We start from the raw sequence: 27,796 nt of genomic DNA, 5'->3' as shown, positions 1-27,796 counted from the left end.
AAGTTGTGAACCAAGAGCAAACAAGATCAACATGTACCTCTCCAAATGGGTATAGGATCACAGATCAGGATGTGTTCTCAAACCTCTGAAACATTAAAGTTTAATTGATAATCTTGTTCATTTTGTTTTCGCACGTTTGTACAATTATCTATTCAACAACAAATGCTTACGTACAGCCGTGAATATTTGTTTGAGAATTTTCTTTCATTGTATAAAGGGGGTTATGTCGCACAGCTAGCAGTATACCTTAAAGAGACATGCTCATGATAACATCACAAAATAACAACATGTAATCTGATGGTATAAAAGTCTGGGACTCCATCTTATCTGAGGCCAGTTGAAGCATGACAGGCTGATGAAAGTGTGCCATTGCTTATAGCTAATCAGCTTACTACTAGTCCAGACACTGAAGTACCTGTGACTGTGATAATTGTACACATTAAGAGCTATAATAAACATTTACTGAATCATTCGGCACTACATTACCCAAGTCTAGTTCTCATGTTATGGCAGTAATCCTAACTATTGCCTCATCATGTGCAAATAACCTAAAGGTAAATACAGCAGCAGATCAGTGCTAGTTCTCGCTGCAGTGAGGGAAGAAGGGAGAGCAAGAGGTCTATGGTTGCACCATCTGCAGTTTAACCTTCATACAAGGATGAGGTGGGTATTGACAAGGGGGATAAGGCAGTGATACACCATCATTACCAGTGTTCCCCATGATGCTGGGTGCAAAAGGACACATGATGCAAAGCAGGATCTCCGACACATGCTCTGACACATCTGTTCCCAGAAGCTTCCTTTCTGCTGCCCATCATTTTCTATCACCTTATCCTGTAAGAGAGCAGGAAGAATTTCAGTGAGTGTGTCACATTCTGTTTGGATAATGTGTCCTCTAGAGCTGAATAGCTGAGGTTACATAGAGAATGAGGGTGGAGGTGTTTCAAGATGAGGTGGAGTACATGAATCACAGACCTGAGTTCTGATTCCTATGGACTGTTGATGGGTGAATGAAGGCAGGGCTGTGCATTGAGCAATGTGAGAGATTGAGGATGTAGTGAATATAAGATGTCACACAAAGATGCGTCACTGACCATGGGCACCCACAACAGGTCATTAGCCTTTTTCTGCCTGTGCCTGTAAGTTAAAAAAGATCTGTGCTTGTAGATTCAATTGCTCCAGTTTGTTGACACATGCCTAGGGCCATTCGGATAACAATATTACTGCCTGATTTTACCACAATCTGCCATTATCACGGTGGAGGTGAGATGGAGTTGGAAGTTCATGTTTTGCTTTCGAGCTCTAAGCAGTTACTAAAGAATTAGCTGCTTTTGATTTGTGGTTATTAATACATTATTTTCAAAGGGATTAGGCATATGGGGGGCCTTAAATGTATTGAGTGTAGTTTCAAAAATAAATGTAGTCTATAATGGTGAAGTCTATAATGAATACTTGGAATTTTATTTTGCTTCATCAGAATGCCTCCAGAGGTCCACCCATGGTGGATACTGTTGAGTTGGGTGCAATGTTTGACTCTAAGTTGGCCTAGGAGCTGAAAGGAACATAGAACATTGAACATGACAGCACAACAGGCCCTTCAGCCCTCGATGTTGCACTGACCTGAGAAACCAATCTGAAGCCCACCTAACCTACACTATTCCATTTGCATCTATTTAAATGCCCTTAAAGTTGGCAAGTCTACTACTGTTTCAGGCAGGCCATTCCATGCCCCTACTACTCTCTGAGTAAAGAATCGACTCCTGACATCTGTCCTATATCTATCATCCCTCAATTTAGAGCTATGTCGCCTTTGCTAGCCATCACCATCCATGGAAAAAGGCTTTCACTGTCCACCCTATCTAACCTTCTGACTACCCTATATGTCTCACTTAAGTCACCTCTCAACCTTCTTCTCTCTAATGAAAACAGCCTCAAGTTCCTCAGCTTTTCCTTGTAACACTTTCCTTTCACACCAGGCAACATCCTAGTAAATCTTCTTTGAACCTTTTCCAAAGATTCCACATCCTTCCTGTAATGTGGTGACCAGAACTGTATGCAATACTCCAAATGTGACAGCACCAGGGTTTTGTACAGCTGCAGCATGACCTCATGGCTCTGAAACTAATAAAAGCTAACACACTGCATGCCTTCTTAACAATCCTATCAACCTGGGTGGCAACTTTCAGGGATCTATGTACATGGACACCGAGATCTCTCTGTTCATCGACATTACCAATAATCTTACCATTAGCCCAGTACTCTTTATTCCCTGTTGCTCCTTCCAAAGTGAATCACCTCATACTTTTTCATATTAAATTCCATTTACCACCTCTCAGTCCAGCTCTGCAGCTTATCTATGTCCCTCTGTAACCTATAATATCCTTGGACACTATCCACAAATCTACCGATCTTAGTGGCATCGCAAATTTACTAACCCATCCTTCTAAGCCCTCAACCAGGTCATTTATAAAAATGACAAATAGCGGTGGACCCAAAATAGATCCTAGGGGTACACCACTAGTAACTGAACTCCAGGATGAACATTTTCCATCAACCAACATCCCGAGTCTTCTTTCAGCTAGGCAATTTCTTACCCAAACCATTAAATCACTCTCAATCCCATGCCTCCATAGTTTGTGCAATAGCCTACCAGGAGAACCTTATCAAACACCTTACTGAAATCCATATACATCACATCAAACACTTTACCCTCATACATCTGTTTCGTCACCTTTTCAAAGAACTCAATAAGATTTGTGAGGCACATCCTACCCTTCACAAAACCATATTGACTATCCCTAATCAACTTATTCCTTTCTAGATGATTATAAATCCTTTATCTTATAACCTTTTCTAACACTTTACCCACAACCGAAGTAAGGCTTACTGGACTATAATTACCAGGGTTGTCTTAATTACCAGGGTTGTCTCTCCTCCCCTTCTTGCATATTTGCTATCCTTCAGTCTTCAGGCGCTATTCCCATGTACAATGACAACATAAAGATCAAAGCCAAAGGCTCTGCAGTCTCCTCCCTGGCCTCCCAGAGAACCCTAGGAATGGGTGGGCAATGTATTAGAATAAATTGGCATAGCAGCTACAAAGGTGCCTGGGGATGAGTAGTGGGACACGGTTGGTATGAAGGCTAATGGAAACTATTGAAGATGGATGAAGGGGTATATTTGGCCTGAGTTGGTATGAATGATGTATGAGGAGAGCTTGAGTGTGGGTGTAATGGTGAACAACATAAATGAAGTGAAGCTCCAAAGAAACAGCTGCCTCAGCACTCAGCATCCCTTGTGGCCACCTTTGATCTGCATTTGTTGGTGCCAGGCCCAAATCAATCATTTAACCACTGCTGCAGAATGAAAAGGCTAGCGCTCAGGACATGTAGCCACTTCAGTGAACCGGAAAATTTCCTAACAATCCTATTTGCCTCAAGACCAAACCATCCAGATTGTGGACTGTGTCTCCTCTAGTTGGCTTCCATTACTGTCCTCTAGTGTCACATTTGCTCAGCTCAGAATGTTCTCTCTACTGCGCCACTTCACTTGCTCTGGTTCCAATTGCAAAACTAGCAGTCACCAGCAGCTCACTTCCAGCCAGTTCAACCCCTATTATAGAGGCAAAGAATGCTTTCAACAGCTGGAGCCGAACTATCTCCTAACCTAAAATAAAACTTGCCTGCTGTTAGGTGCCCTATTGAACATGCAGTAAGATGGCAGTGCAAGTCAAATGCAGGCAAATGAGGAGATAACATGAGATTTTCTTAATGCCCACCTCAATAGCACTGGGCATGGATTAAGGACATTTGGGGGAGCACAAATGTAACTGTTGCACTCAAATATTAGGTGCAGACTAAATCTTAACCTGCCATTTTCACATTTCATAATTATTCAATCTAAGAACAAATAGTTAAATGTAACCTTGCTCACCCACACTCTCCCGTCCTCAACTAGACAGAGCTATGACAAATGGCTGAGAAATGTTGCAGTCACATAGTGTTGTATTGTCAGAAAACACATGGGCTGATAGAACTTAAACATATGGATCAGTAACTTAAGTTCTGAGAACATCAACTGTCTTTCTGGGGGTTTGGACTGAAACCACGACTGTTGAGTGCTACACACATTGCCAGCCACAAAGACAGAAGAGCTCACACACAGACTGAAACTAACCAGTAAAGGAAAAAAAAAAGCATGAGATCAAAACGGAGCATCATTATTATCTGATATTATCACAGCAGCTACAGTATTTAATGCAGGCGTTTCTCTCACAACTTGCTAGCCACAAGAAATTCCCAGTGATTTAACCAATTTTGAGTAGCGCAACCACGGGGTCACCAATCTCCTACTCTGAACCAATAGCAAAGGCCACATACTTACAAAGAGGTTTGATGACCTCATGTACCATGTGAGACAGTTTTCCAATGAGCAAGTGACTAGCTGGAGATTCTTCAGGCACAGAAGTCTGGTTGAGCCGACACTCTATCGGGCCTCACTTTGAACCACAGAACCACAAGTGCGGTGCAGCCTACATCTCAAGACTGCACCTGAACCTCAGTGGGTTTATTTTTTTTAAGGCAGAGGCCACCCACCACCCCTTCTCAGCTGGACCTCCGCACATTTATGGTAAGCGCTACCCCCCATTGAGGGACTTCATTGAGATGCCAGACTTCTACTGCTGCTGCTTCTTCATAATCGCTCTTTATTTCGAGTTCCTGCATATAGCTCTTGCTAAAGTTTGTGGCTGAGCATTCCTGTGGCAGTATAAACCCAGACTCTTGGTTACAAACAGACACTCAGTTTCCTTTGGGATTTTTCTGCTTTCTCTTGCTTATTTCAGTGTAACGTTCTAAAGAGTGACAAAGGGAAAAGAAAAAACCACAAGGACCAAGAGTATCATCTGCAACGGACCATGGCATCCAACAGCATATTCGATTCATTTACAACCTATTCACAGACCTACTTGCGGGGTAAGTACAGGTCTCTTTTGTCTTTTAAGGCAGGAAACCTCACAGTCTAAGAGTAATCTTTTTGAAGATGTATCACTAGTTCAATTAAGTTCAGTGCAGTGCAGCTTTCCAATGTATAACTGGCTACAAGCTATACGACAATGAAATGGAACAAGTCAACATGCTTAAGCGCATTGGTATCGGAGTAAGTGAATTAAAGTTTTCAACAGCTTTGGCATTTAAGAGTGGATTTGTGGCTTCACAAGACAGAGTGGTGGGAGATGTGACCAACAGCACAGTGATCAAATCATTATTTTCCAACTCTTTGCTTTGTCATAAACTTATAGCACATCAGATGCAGTTTGAAGTCAGCACTGACCACAAGGATTAATCACTTTTTCAAAGCTAACATTTCCATATGTCTAAAGCTATTTATTCGCAAAAATGGTTCACTATTGTCCAAACCTCCCCCATCCCATGACCCGAATCTATCAGGGAGGCATGTTCTTTTCAGGGATTTAGATGGAATGTTTTAGCTGTAACCATATCTTGAATTTTGCCCTCGATGACCAGAAAGCAAAACTTAATTATTGCTTTAGTTTGAATGTGTTAAATTATAACTTTTCTTCAAATTGTACCATTGACTTCCTCATTTCAAACTTTGTCTGAAGCCCTATCTTCAGCACTCTAATTGGCTGGGCTACATTTTCTTTCTCTATTAGTAGGAATGCCAAAACCAGACTTCAATTGCTAAATTGCTAAACAACCAAATATTCATTTACATTTCAGAGATGGTAAGTGTGAGGTACTTTGCAAAGTGCATTTTATTCCCATTGCACATTTACAATCTTACTAATTTTGATAGGTTTACAGAGTAATGTGGGAATTTTTTTGGGGATTTCATTTACTCAACAGCAAAACCCATCTTAAGAGTTGGATATTCAAGAGCAATTCAAATAAAAATAATTACATGAACATTATATTCATTAAATGGAAATATTACATGCCTTTGCTCATTTGAAAATCTCAGGTACCAATTTCAGCTTCATTGCTTTTCAGCTGTGAGCCATATTCTAACTAAACTTTCTGTTTGGGAATGCTGAAGATATTATCAGTTCCTTGTGTTACTGATGAGATTCTGGCAATGACACCTATGTTGTATGGCAGTTAACTTTAGCGAGTGCCTAGCACTGTTTTCTATGAACAGACCTAGCTATGATCTCAGTGAAAGAGATGCATTCAAGCCATGGTTCTTAATATTAAACTTTTGTTCTCAACTTGTGGTTCAGTACATGCAATTGTTTTACTCAAGAGGCCAATTATAACTTTGATTGGCGCAATTCGCTCTGCAAGCTTAATTTGAACCATTTCTCCCCAGTGTATCACTGTAGCCTCTAACTCTTCCTTTGATAGAGTATGAGAATGCATTTGTCAAAGGGCGAACATATTTTACTATTGAACATTGCTGCAATATGAAAGCAAAATTGCAACCACTTGAAAACAAAGAATAGAAATAGACTATCAAAGACAGGAACAGAGGGTAGGGTGATGCCATCTTCATACCATCGATGTATCTGACATTTTATGATTTTTGTATAATTAAAGTTATATTCAGTTCACTACCGTACATATCTTATAAAGCTACCACTCCTGATAATCATTGTGTAAAAGCATGCTAAAGTACTTGTTTCACAAAACGTTACTTTCTTTTTGCAATCTGCTTTATGCTTGAATTACAAGGATAAGCCAATGTCAAGGTTGGTTGTCAGTAACTGTGAAGATTCTGTTACCTCAACCACCCAAAAACCCTGGTCAAAGAGGAAGTATTCTAATGGTGGCATTACTGGTAAAATCCAGAAAGGGAAATGGAGAAAATTAATTTAAGGTTCGCAAAAAATTACACTAAATTCAAAATGTCACGAACTTGATTGTGTTTTGTTCAGTTCTGATGCAAATTACATTTTCTGAAAAAGTACTTCAGTTCATTATGTTGAGCATGAGAATCACGAAAAGCAAAGACTTAATTAAATAGCATTCCAGACTTAAAGAGAATTCAACGGACATGTGGGATTTACAAGAGTTTAGTTACCAATAGCTCATTCCATTACTTCTGACTAACTTCCAGATACCTGCTGTCTCCATATTACTCTGTCTCCACAAGTAACACTGCAGTGCTCGCCAACTTATGGGCACCCTGTTAACAGGAACATTCAGTTAAAATAAGAATTCTGCCCACTAACAGGGTGTTCCCATGGAGAGGCTTCTACTGTATGCACAACAGAGTTGCAGATTCTTCTGTTCTATTCCATTCAAAGGCTGCCGGTCAGTTCTTCCACAAAATGATGTAAAATGAGATTCTATGAAAGCGCTTGGCATCGGAAAGTTGACAAAGACTAAGATGACAATTTTTCAAACACTTTTGTGCAGCTCAGCACAAATTGTAACTAAATATCACAGAACAGCTCATAAACATCTTGGACGTAAGCATTTAAAGAAGGAGGGGGCAGTCTGCTTCACTTAAAGGAAAGTCAAACTCTAAATGTGGTCTGCAGGCCCAGTGTTCTTAATTAAAGGCAATACTTTGCCAAAATAAGTTACAGACTATTTAAGAAAAAAAAAGTACAATCATTTCAAAACCTCCTACTTTTCCTATGATCCAGATGTGAGCATTGGGGAAGGTCCTAGAACATTCATTTAATTCCAATTGGCAAAAGGCTACAATTTACTAAACACTTGGAATTTTCTACACAGCTGTTGAGCAATTAGAGACCTGGGAAAAATATTCCTTTTGAAAAGAGTACTTAACATTTATTGTGGATGTATACATTAAAAGATAAAATATCTTTAGAATGGAGATAATCCTTTTGAAGGTACAGTTGTAGAGGACAGGCACAAAATCAGACTACACGTCCCTTTTTTTGACTGTAGATATGAACACTCGATAATAGTTTATACTTACTTTATAATTTAATTTGTTTTTGTTTTTGCTGAGAATAATTAGTAATGTGGGTCGTATGGACACAATTTGTTTGACACTATCCCAATTACTTGCTGAAAGCCAATTATAACATTTCATGTTGTGTCCTGTACTGATTTAGAACCCAAAGCGAAGTTAGATTAGGTACACAAAATTACAACACTGGCACCTCCAAATCAAATCTCGATTAGGTATCACAGTGTCAACCACTTGGGAGTAATCCTGAAATGCAGAGTCTTGGAGTCTTGAACATACAAATTAGGACAGCATAGTCATGGCCAACTACTGCATGACATTTTAGTTCTTAAGCCTGCCTAGTTATTCATGGAAGGTGCAGTCAGGATGCAGCCTTCACAACCATTATTTAAATGGATCATCCCCTCTGTTAAGGTAAATCCCTAGTTCAGTCATCTTAGGCTGGAAGGATTTTAGCTGACGTTTTGGAACTTTAACACGTATTCAATCTACTTTATGGAGGCACGCATTATTATTACAATCGTAACTCTTCACAGTTGCTGTTGTCCTAGTGATCTGCTGGGATCCCCCCTTAAGGCCGCTAGATGAGGAACAACAGCACTAACACGAAATAATCTGCAGAGCTGTATTTGCTGTATGAAGAGGGAGAAGGATGTCCGGCTGCAGGAGGCTGGAGGTTTTCATGAACCAAACATCATATGTCAACCTCACTGATGAACTAAGTATTTGTCCACAAAGGAAGTGGTCACGGAGATATGTCACCTGTTGCAACACAAGCTCAAGTCCCAAACCAGGGTATGGACAGCACTGCTTGTGGCTGTCACTGTCACTGTGGCTCTGAATTTCTATGCCACGTGGTAATTTCAAGCTGCAATGGGTGGTGTCAGCCAACATTCTGTGCATTGTTGACTCAGGGGTATCCCTGATATTCTCCACTCCAGGAGAAACAATATCCTTTCCTTTCAGATGAAGCCAGCAAAGCAAAATAGGATGGTGAGGTGTTATGCCATGATTATAGGCTGTCCCTGAGCACAGGGCTGCATCTACACCACCTTACATGTTCTGTATCTATTTTGACTGCATTCCTTTAATACATGACAACAGGTACATTATGCAGGTCTATGCCTGGCTTCCTCACAGTGGTTTCATCCTGAACCAGAACTCAACACTCCCTATATTTCATCCAGAACATTAAGCACTAGTCTGGTTGTTAGGGGACAGTGGTAGTTGAGTGGATGAGTAGGAGAGAGTGATAGGCCTTTTCCTGCATCATGCCTTCTGTCAGGAGCCTAGACACAAAATCTTATGTGTGCTTTATTTGGAGCCGGGGAGGTGAGGTGTAGTAGCAACATGACTGTACCAACAGTCCAGAGTGCCAGACTATATTCTCTGAGAAAATGAATTTGAATCCCACTATGACAGATGAAATTTGAATTCAAGGACAATCTGGAAGTAATAGTTAGTCTAATAGCGACCATTTAACCATTGTTAATTATTATAAGTACCATCTGTTTCGCACATGTCCTTCAGGGAAGGAAATCTGTCATCATACCCAGTATGGCCTACATGTGACTCCAGACACACAGCAATGTGGTTGACTTGTAACCTCTGAAACAGCCTAACATGCCATTCATTTCGTAAGCTATTAGGACAAATAATAAATGTTGGCCAACCCAGTGCAATCTACATCCCATGAATTAATTTTTAAAGCATCCATCAATGCTCTAAATAGCATTCAATTTTGTTCAGCAGAGTTCCTCAGTTTTGACCATTAGGAAGAATTCTGCAATGCAGAGTCTCAAGCTCTTGAAATTCACAATTAACATCTACAATCTTCATAAGATTGCCCTGATCCATTGGAATCACCAGGAAAAGTAGCAGAAGCTTTGGAATAATGAGCAAAATGGAAATGGCAATGTAGGGAGTTAGATTGGGGAGGGGAGGAATTTATGCTCACTCTCAGGGAGCAAGTAATAAAAATGCGAATCACCTAAAAACTACCAGATCCCTTTGCTTCAAGGTCACCATTTGAGGTTATTGGACTTGTGGCATTATAACAATGTGCCTTATGCAATAGTCTTCCACTTTGTCTTGTCACCTATCTGGAGATTTTCCTCTTCCCATCCTTCTAACTTCAAATAAAACAATCATCTCCAACCACTGATGGACTACACCCACCAGATGCAAAAACTGAGAATCTGAGGCCCCTCATACCAGCTATTTCAGGCAAGTCTGAAATGTCCACAACAGAATATGGAGTTCAGTAGTCAAAGTCCCTTGGATACAAATTGCTTTTCAATAGTGTAGGGCACTTCATTCTCAGAGCTGTAATTGGGCAAGTTGCCAACTGAGAAGTGCAAGTAGCATTGACAGGGATGTGAATAGCATTGGTAGCCCATCTGTTAAATGCTAATGGGGCAAGAGATTTCACTTCTTAACAGCACACATATGTTCAGACGTAGGATTTGCACATCACGTCAACTTGTTCCCCAGAGATTATTTTCTACCCTAAGGATTCATCAACACGACTGATTCCTCATGACTGAACTATCTAACCATATTTGCTTTCATAATTCATTTTCAGACAATTGTTTTCCAAGAACAGTTGAGTTCCAGTGACTACTATGTTTCTCTACATAACAAAGTTTACAAAGAATAGCTCATGAGAGCGTTCCATCCATCAGCAAATTTATTCAATGTAGTTAGTTGGATAGCACTGAGACCAACTAACTCAGCATTAACTAACTCAAATATCAAAACTGGGATCTTCCTAGTTTGCATGCTTTAGCAGTTTTTATAATGAGCAACTGAGCAATAGATGTAGGAAAATGCACGTGCCTGAAACCAAGTCTTTGTTGAGTTGGCATATCTCATAGTAAGGAGTCAATTTCATCTTCGCAAGAGAAAATAAATTTGCTAAGAGAAAGAACAAAGAAAATGAATGCTGCCATAACAATAACTCCACTGGCATTCTACACAAAAACAAGACAATGGAATCCTTCTCCATAACATTAGAAAAATGACCCATTGTTCAACATAATTTTTCATCGAAGTTATGTTTTGCTCACACATTGCTTGAAGTTTAACCATTGGACAGCAATCCTGTTATAAAATAACCAGTCAGTAGAGAAAGGAAGATGTACAGCAAAATAGCAATGAAAATAATTAGGGGCCTAGACAAAAAAAAAACAAGATTGAGACAAATAATCCAGTAAACAAGTTGGATTCTGTCAAAATGTCCAAGGATGGTTGAAAAGTGAGATTTCTGGCCAGATAATTAGAAACTTCTCTTGTTTTTCCTCATATAAATGGAACCCTTCAAATTATTACTGAATTCATCCAGAGGAATTGGTCTCTACACAAGTTGCTAATTGTTCTAAACAGTCTCTCTTAGAAAGTACTCTTGAATAGAAAGTCAACAGTGATAAGTATATAGGCACAGGCAAAAGATTGAAATGTTAAATATCAGAAGAGTTTGCAAATAACTAAAATAGTGTCAGAAAAAACTCAATTCTTCACTCTATACCATAAGTTTCAAGGAAACTTTTGTAAGATAATTTTCTCTCAGCTAGATGTGAGACACTTTTGTAACAAATAGGCCCCTCATAGAGTCATAAAGATGTACAGCATGGAAATACTCCAACTTGTCCATGCTGAACAGATACCCCAACCCAATTTGGTCCCATCTCCCAGCACCAGGTCCATATCCCTCCAAATTCTTCCTATTCATACACCTATTCAGATGCTTTTTAAATGTTGCAATCGTACCAGCCTCCACCACTTCCTCTGGCAGCTCATTCCATACACATGACACCCTCTGCATGAAAAAGTTGCCCCTTAGGTCTCTTTTATATCTTTCCCCTCTCACCCTAAACCTATGCCTTTTGTTTTGGACTGCCCCACCCCAGGGAAAAGACTTTGTCTATTTATCCTATCCATGCCCTACATGATTTTGTAGACCTCTATAAGGTCAACTCTCAGCCTCCAAGGCTCCAGGGAAAGCAGCCTTAGCCTATTCAACCTCTCCCTGTAGCTCAAATCCTCCGACATCCTGGCAACCACCTTGTAAATCTTTTCTGAACCCTTTCAAGTTTCACAACATCTTTCCGATAGGAAGGAGATCAGAATTGCACACAATATTCCAACAGTGACCTAACCAATGTCCTGTACAGCTGCAACATGACCTCCCAACTTCTGTACTCAATACTCTGACCAACAACGGAAAGCATATCAAACGCCTTCTTCACTAACCTATCTACCCGTGACTCCACTTTTAAGGAGTTATGAAGCTGCCCATCAAGGTCTCTTTGTTCAGCAGCACTCTCTAAGACTTACCACTAAGGTGACCTTACCTTACTCATGAACATAAAGAATGTGGCATCACCCACCTTCATGTTTATACAGAATGTTTAGACATGTCTAGAAGTTGCCTGAACTCATAACATGAGTAAAGGCATAATGAAAAAGAAATTAAAGAGATAAAACAAAAGAGGTAAAATGTACAATACCTGATGATGAATTTCGTGTAGTTCATTCATTTAGGTCAGTAACTAACATTAGGTTAAATTACTTTTTTTTAAGATTACTTACAGTGTGGAAATAGGCCCTTTGGCTCAACAAGTTCACACCAACCCGCCGAAGCGCAACCCACCCAGAACCATTCCCCTACATTTCCCCCCTTCACCTAACACTACAGGCAATTTAGCATGGCCAATTGACCTAATCTGCACATTTTTGGACTGTGGGAGGAAACCGGAGCACCCGGAGGAAATCCACGCAGACATGGGGAGAATATGCAAACTCCACACAGTCAGTCGCCTGAGGCAGGAATTGAACCCAGGTCTCAGGCGCTGTGAGGCAGCAGTGCTAACCACTGTGCCACTGTGCTGCCAACATGGGCAACTTCAGTCATGGGATAAAAATCATAACAAACATTTTGTCACGTAATTCACTGATTCACAATATCACTAAAAATAAAGTCATTAAGTCATTTTTTTCATATTGCAAAACTAACTGTGAATCTCTTCTAACACCAATTTTTTGAAAATAAAATCATACTGTGCTCTAAATATTAGAAATTCAGATTACAGTTAAAATGATTAAAGATATATCGTTGGTTAATTCTTGCTTTGCATCAAGTTAAAAATGCATTTAAAAACTGATTCCTAACTATTTAATTATAAGTTTACAAAAGAAAACCTTTACAGAAAGTAAATGCAAAGTTATTCATTCATTTGCCTAACTCTCATTAGTAAGATATTGGATTGCTTTTCAAATTGCTTATCTATCAAGTCTGACTCACATTGCAATCCATGAGGGGATTAAAAATTGCAGTTGGATTTATTCAGCTATGCAATGCTGTAATTTTAATCGTCATAATTTTGCTGACAAGTTCTTACTAAAAATGTCACCTATGGTATAATCTCTATCCCTAAAGACTGATTGAGGATCAAGGACCTATTACTAATCAGTATATGATTTGGAAATGCCGGTGTTGGGTGTACAAAGTTAAAAATCACACAACACCAGGTTATAGTCCAACAGGTTTAATTGGAAGCGCACTAGCTTTCCGAGTGTTGCTCCTTCATCAGATGATAGTGCCCACTATGTACAATTGGTGAAGGTTGTACAGTCTGTGATAGAAAAATAAACAAATTAAATGACTTTTCTCTAGTCTTCCTATATTTTTAAGGCACCCCATAAAACCAACAGCAATTTGTATGTTTATGGTGTTTCTAATATAGAAAGCCATCTCAAAGTCCTTTTCAAAGACATGAGGAAAAGACATGTTAAAATAAGGAAGGAATGTAGGGAGGATGACTGAATCTCTGGTCATTAAGATAGGTTTCAAGGAGGGAATTAGAGGAGGAGGGGAATAGAATTACAGAAAGTAGGCCCGAGGTGGTTGAAGCTCAATTTCTAGTCGTAGAGCCAAGAGCAGAGGAAATATCCAAGAGTCAGGTGGAAGAAAGGTTTGGCTTGTGGTGTGATTGGTGCATGCAGATTTGTAGAACAAAAGAAAGTTACTGCGGAAGTGAGACCACAGACGAACTCGGAGATAAATCAAGCCTACACAATCTCAAATAGAAGAGACCTCTAACCTGCCTGACATTCCTTCAAATTACTCAATTTCTGAATAGTCAATATGGCAATTCTTGTTTGTAGCTTCTTTGTGCTGATTTTTCTTTCTTCTTCATTGCATATATCAGAATTGATATCCAAATGTATGCATACGACATTGATACATCGTTAGTTACAAAACTTAGTTTTGCGATGCTTGCTGCAAAATATTAAATGGTTTTAAATGATTGGGCATACACTAAGCTCACTACATGATTAATGATTTAAAAATATGAGTGGTCTTGATCCCTGAGATTCAGTTGCCTAAAGAGAACTGGCCTTGCTTGATCATTTTAATGAGCTTATTCCCTTTCCTGTATTGGTCTCCACATTCTCCTTGCAAAAAATATGTTTGGGTCTTTGAGAGAAAGGTCAGATTTGCAAAGTCTTTCCTCAGTTCCAGACAGTGAGTAAACATTGTTAGTTCCAATGGGAATGTATCCGACAGGCATTTTACTGTGAGGAGGGAAGCACGCCATCACAGGAGAAGGATGTATGTCCTGCTAGTTAACAGTGAATACCATGCAGCTTGTCTGTTGCTCTTTTGCAATGGCTGTAGACCTAAATCTATTTTCATTCTCAGACAATTGCCTGGATTGGTTGAATATGGGAGAGTAATTAAAACATGTGCAGTAGAATGGCTTATAGACTTCAGCTTCTTTGCACAACCCATTCTTCTTTCAATTAGCTACATCCTGTTATAACGCTTTAACTTTGCTGTCTAGTGTTGGTCGTTCTAACCATATGAATTTGTTATTGTAATTCATGGCTGTAAACTTCTCCACTCTTGCCTTAGAAAATCCCCATATAGGAACTTGCAAAGAATGGAACAAATTTTAGCTCTAAGTTCAGAGAGGCAGGAGAGGTCCCAGCTCCTCAAGTTTGACATTTTACAATGGCTGCCCACACTTCACATTTTCTGTCTGATGATGAATGGCAAGTTGGTTTGAGAGTCTGGCCAGGTGCCCTGAGAAGAGCAGAGGTTGCCTCTGGTCCCCAAGGTGGACAGGCGGAAAAGCCTGCCTGGGCACTCTGGCACTGCGCTGTTCATTAAAAATTAAAATTAAAAATTAAAAATAAGAGATAAAGCATTGTTCCTGTTCTCATCCCTGAATTTCCATGCTACATCTGTACCAGCCTGTGCCACTTTATGCATTGTACCCACTCCCATTGCCCCATACCCTCCATTTCAAGCTCTCACACTGTATCCACACCCACCCATGCCTCCTGAGTCTCCTTATGCCCATCGTCCTAATTCCTCTTGGCGCCTTGTACCTCTACGTTGCCATACATCTATTTACTCATCTCCAATGGCCCCTCATATACCCTGTGCCAAAAAACATCCCCACAGCCCTTTATAGCCCTTATGCAAACTCCTATCACTCATGTAGTACAATTTATTCTTTCTTCTCCATGTCAGCTCATCCGGCATCCAGGAAGGGCATGCCTCAAAGGGCACACTTCCAGACACCAAAATATTGATAATCTCATTATTTAAGAAACACTTTCGGTGATACAAAAAAATTAATACATTGAAATTCCTTCAACTAATCTTTTATCCCAAAAAACATTTCCATTCTATAAGCAGTTGGAACTGTCCATCAAAATTTGCACTTGATAGGAACTCCATTGTGAAATTGGTAGACTGGGAGATCAGTGAAGCAGCACAAATCATGTAATGGCTTATGTTGACATAAATACTGAAATCTATTTTATTTGTTATTACACCATTTTTAGCTAGTTTCTTGATAGCTTTGGCAGTCCAAAACCAACACAGTTATCAGAAAAATGGTCAAAATAATCAACATCAACTGTGCTATTAAACTGCATTTGCTCAACAATAACCTGCTTATTGATCCTCAGTTTAGGTTCTGCCAGGACAACTTAAGCCCTGGTTGAAATCACATCTGGTACAAAGGAACATTATGGCACTTGTTGGAGATCAATCATCTCAATCCAAAGATATCATTGCTAAGTTCCCCAGGCTGGTCTCTTATGTCCAATTATCGTCTGCTGCTTCACCATGGACCTTTCCTCCAACGTGAAGTCAGAATTGGGGATGTTTGCTGATGATCGTACAATTTTTAGCACCATTTGCAACTTTTCAGATACTGAAGCAATCCTTGTCCATATACAGCAAGACCTGGTCAACACCTAGGTATCAGTTTTTAAGTGGCAAGCAATTTTCACACCAGACAAAGGCCAAAAAATGAGCATCTCCAATAAGATGGTATTTAACAATAAACCCTTGATGTTGAATGGCATCACAATTGTTGATTTCCCCATGATCAACATCCAAGGAGTTACCATTGACCAGAATCTGAACTGCACAAGTCAAGTAATTACTGTGACTATAAAAGCAAGTCAGAGGCAAAGAATCACACAATTCCATAACTCATCTGTCTTCCCAATACCTGCCCATACCCACAAGGTTTAAGTCAGCAATATGATGGAATATTATTCACTTGGATGGATGGGTGCAACTCCAATAATACTGAAGAACTGTGACACCATCCAGGCCAAAGCAACCAGTTTTATTGTCGCCCCACCCACCACGTTCAACATTAATTTTCTGCACCACCACTGCACTGTTGCAGTACCAAGTACCATCTACACAATGGAGAAAGTGAGGACTGCAGATGCTGGAGATCAGAGCTTAAAAATGTGTTGCTGGAAAAGCGCAGCAGGTCAGGCAGCATCAAAGGAACAGGAGAATCTTTTCCAGCAACACATTTTTAAGGTCTTACCATCTACACAATGCACTGCAGTAATTCATGAAAGATTCTCACATCCCATTTACCAAACCAGTGATCTCTACAGTCTAGAAACACAATTGCAGCTGGTGCATGCAAATCCAACCACTTGTACATTCCCCTCCAAGCCATACACTATCTGGACTTGGAACCAACTCAGTGTTTCTACACAACCTCTGGGTCAAACACTTGGATGCCTCTTCCCAACAGCACAGTGGGTATAGGTACACCACAAGGACTACAGAAATAAGATGGCAACTCACTATCATCTTCTCCAGGGCAATATGGGATGAGAAGTAAATGCTGGCCTAGCCAGCAACGCCCACATCCCACAAATAAATAAATACATTGATTTTCTGCACTCTTTACAGACCCGCATGCCAGTTTCATAATCACAAAGGGTGCCTTAGTTCCACTAAACAGCAGCTTAGGTCAACTAGAAAGCAATGTAACTCCACGAAAGGTGTCCCTGAACCAAATCCAAAGGGTACTTTACCTCTCCAAAAGACAACCCTGACTATCCAAAAGAAATGAACTGAGAACGCATTAGGTCTTCACTGATCTCATCTCTAAATTCCAGGTTCCATACTCCAGAGAACTCCAAAATCTGATTTCAGTGGAGGCAGCCTATGGAAACACCCATACTAGCAAGCACCCCAAATCCTCAACTGAGTGCAGGATTCCCAGTGTCTTCCAGCTTTCTCAACTTGGCAAAAATCTGGGCCTTTCAATTCTGTAGGTGAAATAGGGATCTGAAAAGGGCATTAATGTAGCTGGAAAAGCCATTCATTATTGATAGGGATAATGTTCTGGGATTGATGCAAACTCATGACTGTTTGGAATATAATCATCTCTTATTTTGGTTTGTAAATTAAATATGTTTCTGTTGGTATTTATGTGAACTGGGAACTTTGATATGTATATTACTTTGGTTCGGACTGGTACATTAGATTAGATTACTTACAGTGTGGAAACAGGCCCTTCGGCCCAACAAGTCCACACCGACCCGCCGAAGCGCAACCCACCCATACCCCTACATATACCCCTTACCTAACACTACAGGCAATTTAGCATGGCCAATTCACCTGACCCGCACATCTTTGGACTGTGGGAGGAAACCGGAGCACCCGGAGGAAACCCACGCAGACACGGGGAGAATATGCAAACTCCACACAGTCAGTCGCCTGAGGCGGGAATTGAACCCAGGTCCCTGGCGCTGTGAGGCAGCAGTGCTAACCACTGTGCCACCGTGCTGCCCTTATAATGATGACCTGGTTATAATTTATAGTGACTGCCAGGAACATTTGTATCAGAATGACTGGAAATGAGAGTCTGGCATGTTCATACTTCAGGTGTTGGGCATGTATGATTCCGTCTCCAGGAATGAATACAGGGAATGAATTGTTAATTGGGAGGAAGTGAGGACTGCAGATGCTGTAGATCAGAGTCGAAGAGTATGATACTGGAAAAGCACAGCTGATCAGGCAGCATGCGAGGAGCAGGAGAATCGACGTTTTGAGCATAAGGGTTTATTCTTGAAGCTCATTCCTGATGAAGGGTTTATGCTCGAAACATCAATTTTCCTGCTCCTCAGATGCTGCCTGACCTGCTGTGCTTTTCCAGCACCAAACTCTTCAACAATGAATTATCAATGCCAGGAATAAATGTAGGGCTCCTGGTATTAATTCAGGAATAGAGTACTTTGTATAAATCCCATTATGTGGATTTCAATCTTAAAATAGAAGTTCTAAGGTTGCAGTTTACTTTGGACATTGAAACCATTTTGTTCAAAACAGTTTACTTTGCTTATTTATTCTCATTTTTATAAACTGTTTTGAAGACTTTATAGGATAGAAAAAAGCAACAGGTAGGCCCTTACAAGACTGACTGTCTTGTTAAAAAAAGGAAGAAACTAGCATGACAAAAAAAACAGTGTGTACTTCACAGCACAAATACTTCAGGAATTTACCGAGCAATTGTGACTCCACCCTCAATTAATGTGACCTCATTGCTTATGCAAGTGAATTTTTTTTCAACTGACAGGGTCAAGGATGAAACAAGGATCTGTATGCATTCCTACTATATCTTGTTAGAGTTAGGTTAAGATCAAAAAGATCAATAAAGCATGCATGTTACAATTTTAGCTTCCCTTGCATAACTTGGCCCATGCAAAAGGATACATTGGCAGCCTAACCTGCTCAAAGAGAATTATTCAATGGAGATTATTGTCCCACAATTGTTATTACAAGTTTTTTAAAATTATCCATTGGATTTGATGTAATATTTTTCTCCTGCCCTACTAATACATCTTCAATTTTTGCATTCTCAAAAAAAATGGTCATGTGTCAGCAATATAATAATGGAATAATTTTAACAGCATATACTGTTGTGATGATAACTTGCAACAACAAAGAAAAGCCATAGAAAACAGCAAGATTTGCCATTCCCAGTTGTTATCCAGTGAGCCCTGTTGTAAAGTGGAGTTTTGAGGACTGATTTAAACTCAGTTCTATTATTTGTCACTCTGTTGAATAATTGTAGTTTGTAGGGTTATTGGAGGTTGCACTGGGAGATTACAACTTGTTTGGCATAAAGAAATTAATTCATAATGTGTGAAGAATTTAAATTCTTGTTAAGTTTTACTTCATTTGACAGTATTGGAAATAAGCATTTCCATTGCAGCTTCAATCCTCAATATGAAAATTCCTCATGTTGCTCAAGGAACATGGAGATAATCTCATTCTTTTCAATTCCTCTCATAAATATATTGGAAAATGTCAGTACAATTACTTTTATGGAGATGGGCTTCAGACTCGGATGCTATGTCCCTCAAATGATGCGCAAGTCCTTTACAGTTCTACTTAACCAGTTCACTATTCCTAACTAATCATCCACATCTCAAAATCCTGTTGCTAAAAATGGAACGTTGCTCCCTGCAATGATGTATATGTGCTTCATATATAACATATTTTAGTCTGCAATGTGTGCAGAGGGAAAATAGATAATGCTGAATAGGAATCAGAGACTGGTAATGACTTCTAAAGTAAGACAATAAATTAAAGGAAATGATTTGAAAACAAGCTCACCTTCTTTCTGTAGACATGTAAGAGCTGCTATTTCTGCATTATACAAGATCAGAACAACACAAAGCAGTTCAGAGGATGGTGGCAGATATCTGCGCAGAAAAGCTTATTCTGATAAATACTCAACACACCATTTTAGAAAGTTTCACATTTTAATCAGCTTCCAAATTCTGAGTGAGTAAATTTGCAATATTGGCCTGGTGGTCTGAATTTTATTTTGTGCTGAGTTACAAGGCTTCAGGTGAATTGATAACGAATGTGCTGAAATAGGGTTTAGGACTCTCAGCCTAGGGTTTTCTAAATAAGGTGCAATGGTCCCTGTTGGAGGTGGAGAATTTTGAATACTGAGTCAGAATGAAATGAAACCCCTCTGTGACAGCCTGCACTAAGTCTATGTCATTATACGAGAATTATATTTGAAAAGGGGCATTACCATGGATGGAATTTAATGCTCTCCCCACACCCCATTATAAGTCTGGGGGGTTACTCTCAGCACCTGAGTGATGGACACAGCAGCGGGAAGCAGTGTTAAACTGAAAAACACCTCTGCTCTTGCTGTTGACCACTTTTATTGCCATCAAACCTCTGTGGCTTGTGATTGAATGATGTTCGTACCGCTTGGAGGGATGTCATCCGGTTACAGCCACCACTTTCCAGATGTCATGGTCCTTCAGAACAGTAATTAGCCTCTGATTTGGCTGGCATCTCTTGGTGGGCAGGATTTCTACTTTTGGCATCTGTGATGTCGGAAAGGTCTGCCATCTTATCCAGTTAACAATCCAAGGGAGCCTCTTCCATCAACCAGGCAACAAGCCATTTCACTGGCTCTCCAGCCATCAGGCAAAATATCCATGACCTCCATGAGGAAAGCATATGTTTTTGACCAGAATGGAGTTATTGTGGTAAATTGGCTCAGTTCAAATTGTCCCAAAATGAATGAAATCAATTCTTATTCAAACTACGATTTCCTTAGCACACATTAAAGCAATTAATCCTTTCTAGTACAATGTTTGAACTCTACTTTCATGGGAATTTTGATGCATGTTACATGGATAGTCCTGAGCATTTAAACATTTCATCAGACTGGAACAACTGAAGGATTTTATAATGAAGAAGCTGCGAGTATTAAAACTTACTAAACAAAATAACACTCTGAGATGATATTCTACACTACAGCCTCCCTTGTCAAAAATTCCAAAAATTATTGCTAGTGATATCAATTGCCACCCCTGTCTTTAGTGTTTCATGTAATATATAAAATCAAACTTAAGTCACCGAGGTAGTGGTTAGATGTCTGTCCTCAGTCAGGTTCTTATCAATTATTGACAAGCGTGTGGTAAATTATAATAGCAAGAAGTTAACCAAGGTGTTAAACCAGCAATCTATTTAAAGCATTAAGAAGTTATCATCTGCTCATTTCCATGTCAAAAGGAGTAATTTCAATACATTCACAAGGAACAGCACAAATGAAATCATTCCTGGCCAAAGAGGTTCAACATACCAAATTTGATGACATGCATTCTATAGGATTCTGAATCCTTCAAGAATATTGTGTTACTATCAGTTCAGTAAAGGTATTCAATATTTTCCCAGCTTCCTCTTAAAGGTGCTTTCTCATGTTTAATTTAGAGGTCTCTTTCAGTGGTATGTCGGACATTTCTTTTCCTCTCTAGGATTTTTGCAATGTTGAATTTTACAGTCACTGATATCATTGTTTAGAAGTAAGGCAACTTCTATTTATATTACTCTGCCAAAGCACTCACAAGTCTTTTTAACTGAAGTTACAACGTCATATTATTTTATATTGAACCACTATTTTGTACTAACAGAAAGAACGACTTCCATCTCATCAGCTTGGGCTAGACTTTGAGTGACAATTCAGGGTGCAGCATGATTTAGCTTTTATTTTATTTCCTTTTTTTTCCCCCTTTAATCCCACTCTCAGAAAAGCACCATCTACTGCAACAAAGCAAAATTTTTATCTTCAATGTTAAGACACCCATAGCAAGTCTACCAGATATATAAAATTACATAGGAGACGTGACACAGAAAAAAGCCATTTGGTTTAACCAGTCTAAGGCAGTGTTTATGCTGTACTCAAGTCTCTTCCCGTCTTTTCCCAATGTGAATTTATCACCATAACATGATATTCCTTCCTTGTCTATCACAACCTTAAATGCATCTACATTATTAACTTGAACCTCTCCCCATGGTAGTGAGTCCACATTCTTTCTACTCTTTCAGTCAAGGCATTATTTCTAAAATTCTCTATTGACTTTCTTAGTGACCATCTTATACTGGCTCAGTTATGATTTTTCCTACAAGAAACATTTTATCTGCACCCACACCATGAAAATCATTCCTGTTTTAAAAGTCTTCTGGTAAGTCATATCACAACTTCCATGTTTTCGAAAGTGTCTTGGTCTAACTATATTTCCCTCACACAATTTGGGTATCATCCTTATAAATTTTCTCACATCCTATCCTGTGCTTCTCTGCTCTCAATTCTTATAATATGCTGACCAGATCTGCATGTGGTGCTCTCGGCCCCAGATGACCACAAAACAAAGAGACTCTCCGTCCTGACAAAAAAAATATGGTTAATCCTCAAGAACTCAAAGTCTGTCCCAATATATGCCGCATCCAACAATCACATGGCAGATTTCTCTAAGTCCAGGGCTTTCCTATCTGGTTCCCAGAGAATAGGCTAGTTGTTTCAATTTAAATCGGATCTTGGCATCTGCACTGTCTGTAATACAGAGTGTGCAATGCAGACCAGGTCCATGCCAGATTCAGTAAATTTAATCTGGGGAACCAAGGTGAAGCACTTCTGTGGATGTGGTGCCAGGACACTATAAATGTGTGGTATGTGTTGATACTGTTGGCATAGGGTCTATAAAGTACCAGAGTTGTGGGCAGAGAGTTGTTGGCATATGAAGTACAAGGGGCTAATAGGGTGGAAAGAGGAGCATAGAGTGACATGGAATGTATTGGGTAACATGGCGTTGGCATAGATAAGGCATTTATTGTTGGGCAAGGTGCATGAATTGTGAAGGCTGGAGGGAAATCTTTGTTTTAATTTTATTGTTAAATTGCTGCACAGTGCCAATACAGGGGAGATAAACTTTGTGGACTAGAGTGGTGGTGGAAAAGCACAGCAGTTCAGGCAGCATCCATTTTTGGGCAAAAGTCGATTTTCCTTCTCCTCGGATGCTGCCTGAACTGCTGTGCTTTTCCACCACCACTCTAGTCTAGAATCTGGTTTCCAGCATCTGAAGCCTTTGCTTTTACCTAGATAAACTTTGGGACCAGCCCACATTTGCAGTCTCTACTCTAATGCTTGGTATGCCCAGTCTACCTCCAAAGAAGCTCCATCAATTCAGACCGAAAATCCTACTTTCTGCAGCTTATTTTTCCTGGCTCAGAATTGTGGAGCTAGGAAATGTTCCATCTCTGTGCTCCCTACTTAAGAGAGAAAATTTAGGCTCAAATACTGAAGAATAGTCATGAAACTCAAAAGATTAACCCCATTTTACAACTCAACTGCTGCCAGACATGCTGAGTTTCTCTAACAATTGCTGTTGTAACAATTTACGGCACAACATGCCAGTTTTCCCTTTTTCACAATACTTATAAAGGTAAATATCAACAACATTGTAAAGTAATTAAGTTAATAACCCTGCCCTTCTTTTCCAGTTCTACTTACCCTTCCTCTATACCTCTCAATCCCCTCTTTTTTTGGAATACATGCAATTGTCTCATCTTTCTGACCTAATTACCATGACTATTTACCAAATTTCCAGCTATTTTGCCAATTGAATAAAATCTTTCCCCATGGCAGCATATCTTACTCATCATATTTTAGTTTTATATCTGCAACTCCTGGTAATCAAATCTTTGACAAAAGTTATTAATTTACATTGATCAATTTTCTCAATTCCTTTCAAACCTACAGTAGGATCATGCTGTAATTCATCGTTTGTAAAGAAAGCAAAACTAACCTTCGAAATATGAATAAATTCTGCATACCTAGAATTATCCATATGTCTGCCAATGTAAAGGTAAATATATATGTGATTCAATAAGCAGAAGAGTTTACAACATTCAAGTGGAGATATGATCAATACTTAACTAAATAATAATACATCTTAATTTAAATAATAGGCTATCTCACTTCCTTTTCACCCCCTCCTTGAGTCCTCTGGTGCTATCTTCCCTCTCCAAAAGAATTGATTGGATAACTAGATCACTGTCTAAGACTGGCAGAGCTTCTGTTATTCATAAATGTTATCTTCTGATCACTGGCTTACTTTAATTTCCGTTTCATTTTATTTAATCTCCTGCAGTTGAAATAAATAGCCAATTAAAAACACAAAGGCATGAATCTACATCCTAACCCAATAATTCTTGCAATATATTAGTCAGTTACCATGGTACTTCATGGTTGTCTCTGTAACAACACACAATGCAAGACTTATTTTACAAGAACAGGCAGCTAAATATTTATTAGAAATATGTGTTACAAAATGACTTTCAGTAAATGACATATTTCAAACCATTCTACAAACTATTTTGTACCACTATCAAAACTATAGCTTAACTGTTTATAATTCATCTTCCTACGTAAGAAAAATGACAAGCACTGGAAGCAGAAGGTCATTGTGATAATTTATCCAAAAGCAAATAACATTTAAATGAAGTACATGCACTTATCTAATAATGAGTCCATATGATGATCAGACAGGACAAGCATCTACTGAAAACTAAATTTCTATTGTTGTACAATCATTAAAAAGTCATTAATTTCTGATATGTTTTAGTTAGAGGAATTAGCATAATATAAGTAACTGTGGGAATCCTGAGACTAGATGACTAAGATAAATGACTGATGACTTAAGTGATAACAGAATCACTGTCAAAGAGTTGCAGAAGGATGCTATTCAACACAAAGTATCTGCACAAATTCTATTAATGAGAGCCAATCTCCTGCCTTTCTCCACACCTCTACACACCATTTCTATTCAAATAAGCATCCAAACGCCCACTTAAATGTCTCATTGCTCCTGTCTCCAGCACATTTCCAGCATTCCATACTCTAACTACTTGCTGTGCGAGAAAGTTTTTTTTTCACACATCACCCTTGCATCATTTGAACAATACTATCCAGGGGCTCCTTTTACAAGGATGCAGGTTTGCGGGCAGGATCAGGCTCCACTGCGATTTTGTCAAGAGTTAAATAGCCTGCTAACACTTATCATCTCAGATCGCATATACAAGATATTCCATTTGACAAAGTGATAGAGGTGAGTGGAACCAGTGAAGCTACAATCTGGCATCAATTGGTAATTTTAAGAACAAAGAGCAATAGCAAAAAATGTAGAGCACAGTGGCTCGTGGTTAGCACTGCTGTCTCACAGTACCAGGGACCTGGGTTCAATTCTGGCCTCAGGTGACAGTCTGTGTGGAGTTTGTACATTCTCCCTCTGTCTGCATTGGTTTCCTCTCACAATCCTTAGATGTGCAAGTTAGGTGAATTGCCCATGGTGTTCTGGGATGTGTGGGTTGGGTGCATTGGTCGTAGGGAAGTGTATCTGGGTGGGACGCTTTTTGGGGGAGTCGGTGTGGATTTGTTGGGTTGAAGCGCTGTTTCCATACTGTAGGGATTCTATTCTATGTAACGTTTATAACTATAATTAATGAATTATTAAATGTTCTCTTTGACCCTAGCATAAATACATAGTTAAATTATCCAATAATTAGGTTTGCAGATGACACCAAAATTGGAGGTGCAGTGGACAGCGAAGAAGGTTACTTCAGATTACAACAGGAGCTTGATCAGATGGGCCAATGGGCTGAGGAGTGGCTGATGGAGTTTAATTTAGATAAATGCGAGGTCCTGCATTTTGGAAAAGCAAATCAGAGCAGGGCTTACATACTTAATGGTAAGGTCCCAGGGAGTGTTGCTGAACAAAGACACCTTGGAGTGCAGGTTCATAGTTCCTTGAAAGTAAAGTCGCAGGTAGATAGGGTAGCGAAGATGACATTTGGTATGCTTTCCTTTATTGGACAGAGCATTGAGTATAGCGGTTGGGCAGTCATGCCGCGGTTGTACAGTACATTGGTTAGTCCACTTTTGGAATTTTCCATGCAATTCTGGTCTCCTTCTTATTGGAAGAATGTTGTGAAACTTGAAAAGGTTCAGAAAAGATTAAAAGGATGCTGCCAGGGTTGGAGGATATGAGCTATAGGGAAAGGTTGAATAGGCTGGAGTTGTTTTCCCTGGACCATTGGAGGCTGAGTGGTGACCTCATAGAAGTTTATAAAATCATGAGGGATATGGATAGGATAAACAGACAAGGTCTTTTCCCTGGGGTGGGGTAGTCCAGACCAGAGAGCATAGGTTCAGGGTGAGAGGGGAAAGATAAAAAAGAGACCTAAGGGAAAACTTTTCAAGGAGAGGGTGGTGCATGAATAGAATGAGCAGCCAGAGGAAGTGGTGGAGGCTGGTACAATTACAGCACTGAAAAGGCATCTGGATGGGTATATGAATAGGAAGGGTTTAGAGGGATATGGGCCGAGTGCTGGCAAATGGGGCCACATTAGGTTAGCTTATCTGGTTGGCATGGACGAGCTGGACTGAAGGGCCTGTTTCCATGCTTACATCTCTATGACAGTATAGTATTGTTAATTTTCATGAAGCTTCATATGGTTTCTGAAGCAAAAGATTTATTTTGGCAGGCATATCACCATGCTTTGAGCTAACAAGTTAGTTCTAAATATTTGCTGGCAAATCACTGCCTTTTTTTTGATTAATATCATGTGACATAAGAATTCCAACCAAACAGGTCTCAATTTATCATCTTGGCAACTGTGAAATTACAGCAGGTTCTCAGTATAATAAAGGAAAATGAGCCTTACATCCACTGTAAATCACAAATATCCAAACTGTCCTTGTTGGGTTATGTCTCCTGGTTAGTACGTAAGCATACCTTTAAAAGACATGCACAAATTATCATTACTGTATCACAGCATGGAACCTGAGGGCATAAAGGTCTCATATGCCCTCTTAACCCAGGATCATTTGAAGCATGACATGCTACTCAGAGCATGCTGCTCAAATGTAGTCCAATATTCAAGATAGCTTAATGTGTCTGTGAATGTAATTTTGTACATAGTAATTAGCTGTAACAAATGTATGTTCAATACTACAATATCTCCACTCAGTTCTTGTTTTGGGAATAATATAAGCACTGCTGCATCAGATAAGACACTTTGTTGGAGGTAAGCTCGTGTTAGCCTTGTACAATAGAGTTTTCCAATTTTATGCTTCTGAATTTTCATTTCCTTGAATCCCTACAGTGTGGAAGCAGGCTATTCAGCACACTGAGTCCACACCAACCTTTTGAAGAGCATCCCCACCCCATCCCTGTAACCCTGCATTCCCCACGACTAATTCACCTAGCCAACGCACAGTGGGCAATTTAACATGGCTAATCCACATTTTTTTTGGACTGTGGGATGAAACAGGAGCACCCGGAGGAAACCACACAGACACAGAGAGAAAATGCAAATTCCACACAGACGGTCACCCAAGGGTGGAATCGAACCCAGGTCCGTGGCGCTGTGAGACAGCAATGCTGACGACTGAGCCACCATGCAGCCACACACTCAACCTCTCATGCTATAAAAAAATCATGGGTCCTCTGGATAAAATTTAATTTACAAATAAATATCTTTATTACTTTTGTTTAACTTGTAGAGTCATAGTCAAAAAATATGCATATGGCATGGTCAATGTGCTTTCAGACTTGGTGTTCAGTTGTCATTGAAGTAAATGGTGAAAAGAGTGTACTTAAGTCAGACCAATACTGTTGGTGCTGTGGAGGAAGCACTAATGTTGCTTCTTAGTCAATACGATCCTGCTCCAAGTAATGT

The 27,796-nt window shown here is 39.6% G+C and overlaps 1 protein-coding gene across 2 annotated transcripts in view; it reads left to right on the top strand.

The window, feature by feature from the left end:
• Positions 1-4,517: 4,517 nt before the first annotated feature.
• The window catches only part of LOC132830142 (runt-related transcription factor 3-like), a 156,696-nt gene continuing 133,417 nt past the window's right edge, over positions 4,518-27,796 (top strand). For both annotated transcript variants that reach the window (XM_060847653.1, XM_060847652.1), the window contains exons 1-2: positions 4,518-4,629; positions 4,844-4,973. In XM_060847653.1, coding sequence (XP_060703636.1) covers positions 4,627-4,629; positions 4,844-4,973 — 133 coding nt within the window. In that variant the 5' untranslated portion in view covers positions 4,518-4,626. The remainder of the gene's footprint in view (positions 4,630-4,843; positions 4,974-27,796) is intronic.

This window comes from Hemiscyllium ocellatum, chromosome 30 (assembly GCF_020745735.1).
Source record: "Hemiscyllium ocellatum isolate sHemOce1 chromosome 30, sHemOce1.pat.X.cur, whole genome shotgun sequence".
NCBI classification, from domain to species: domain Eukaryota; kingdom Metazoa; phylum Chordata; class Chondrichthyes; order Orectolobiformes; family Hemiscylliidae; genus Hemiscyllium; species Hemiscyllium ocellatum.
The sequence above is the reverse complement of the archived record's forward strand: the minus strand, read 5'-3'. Positions and strand labels throughout refer to the sequence as shown.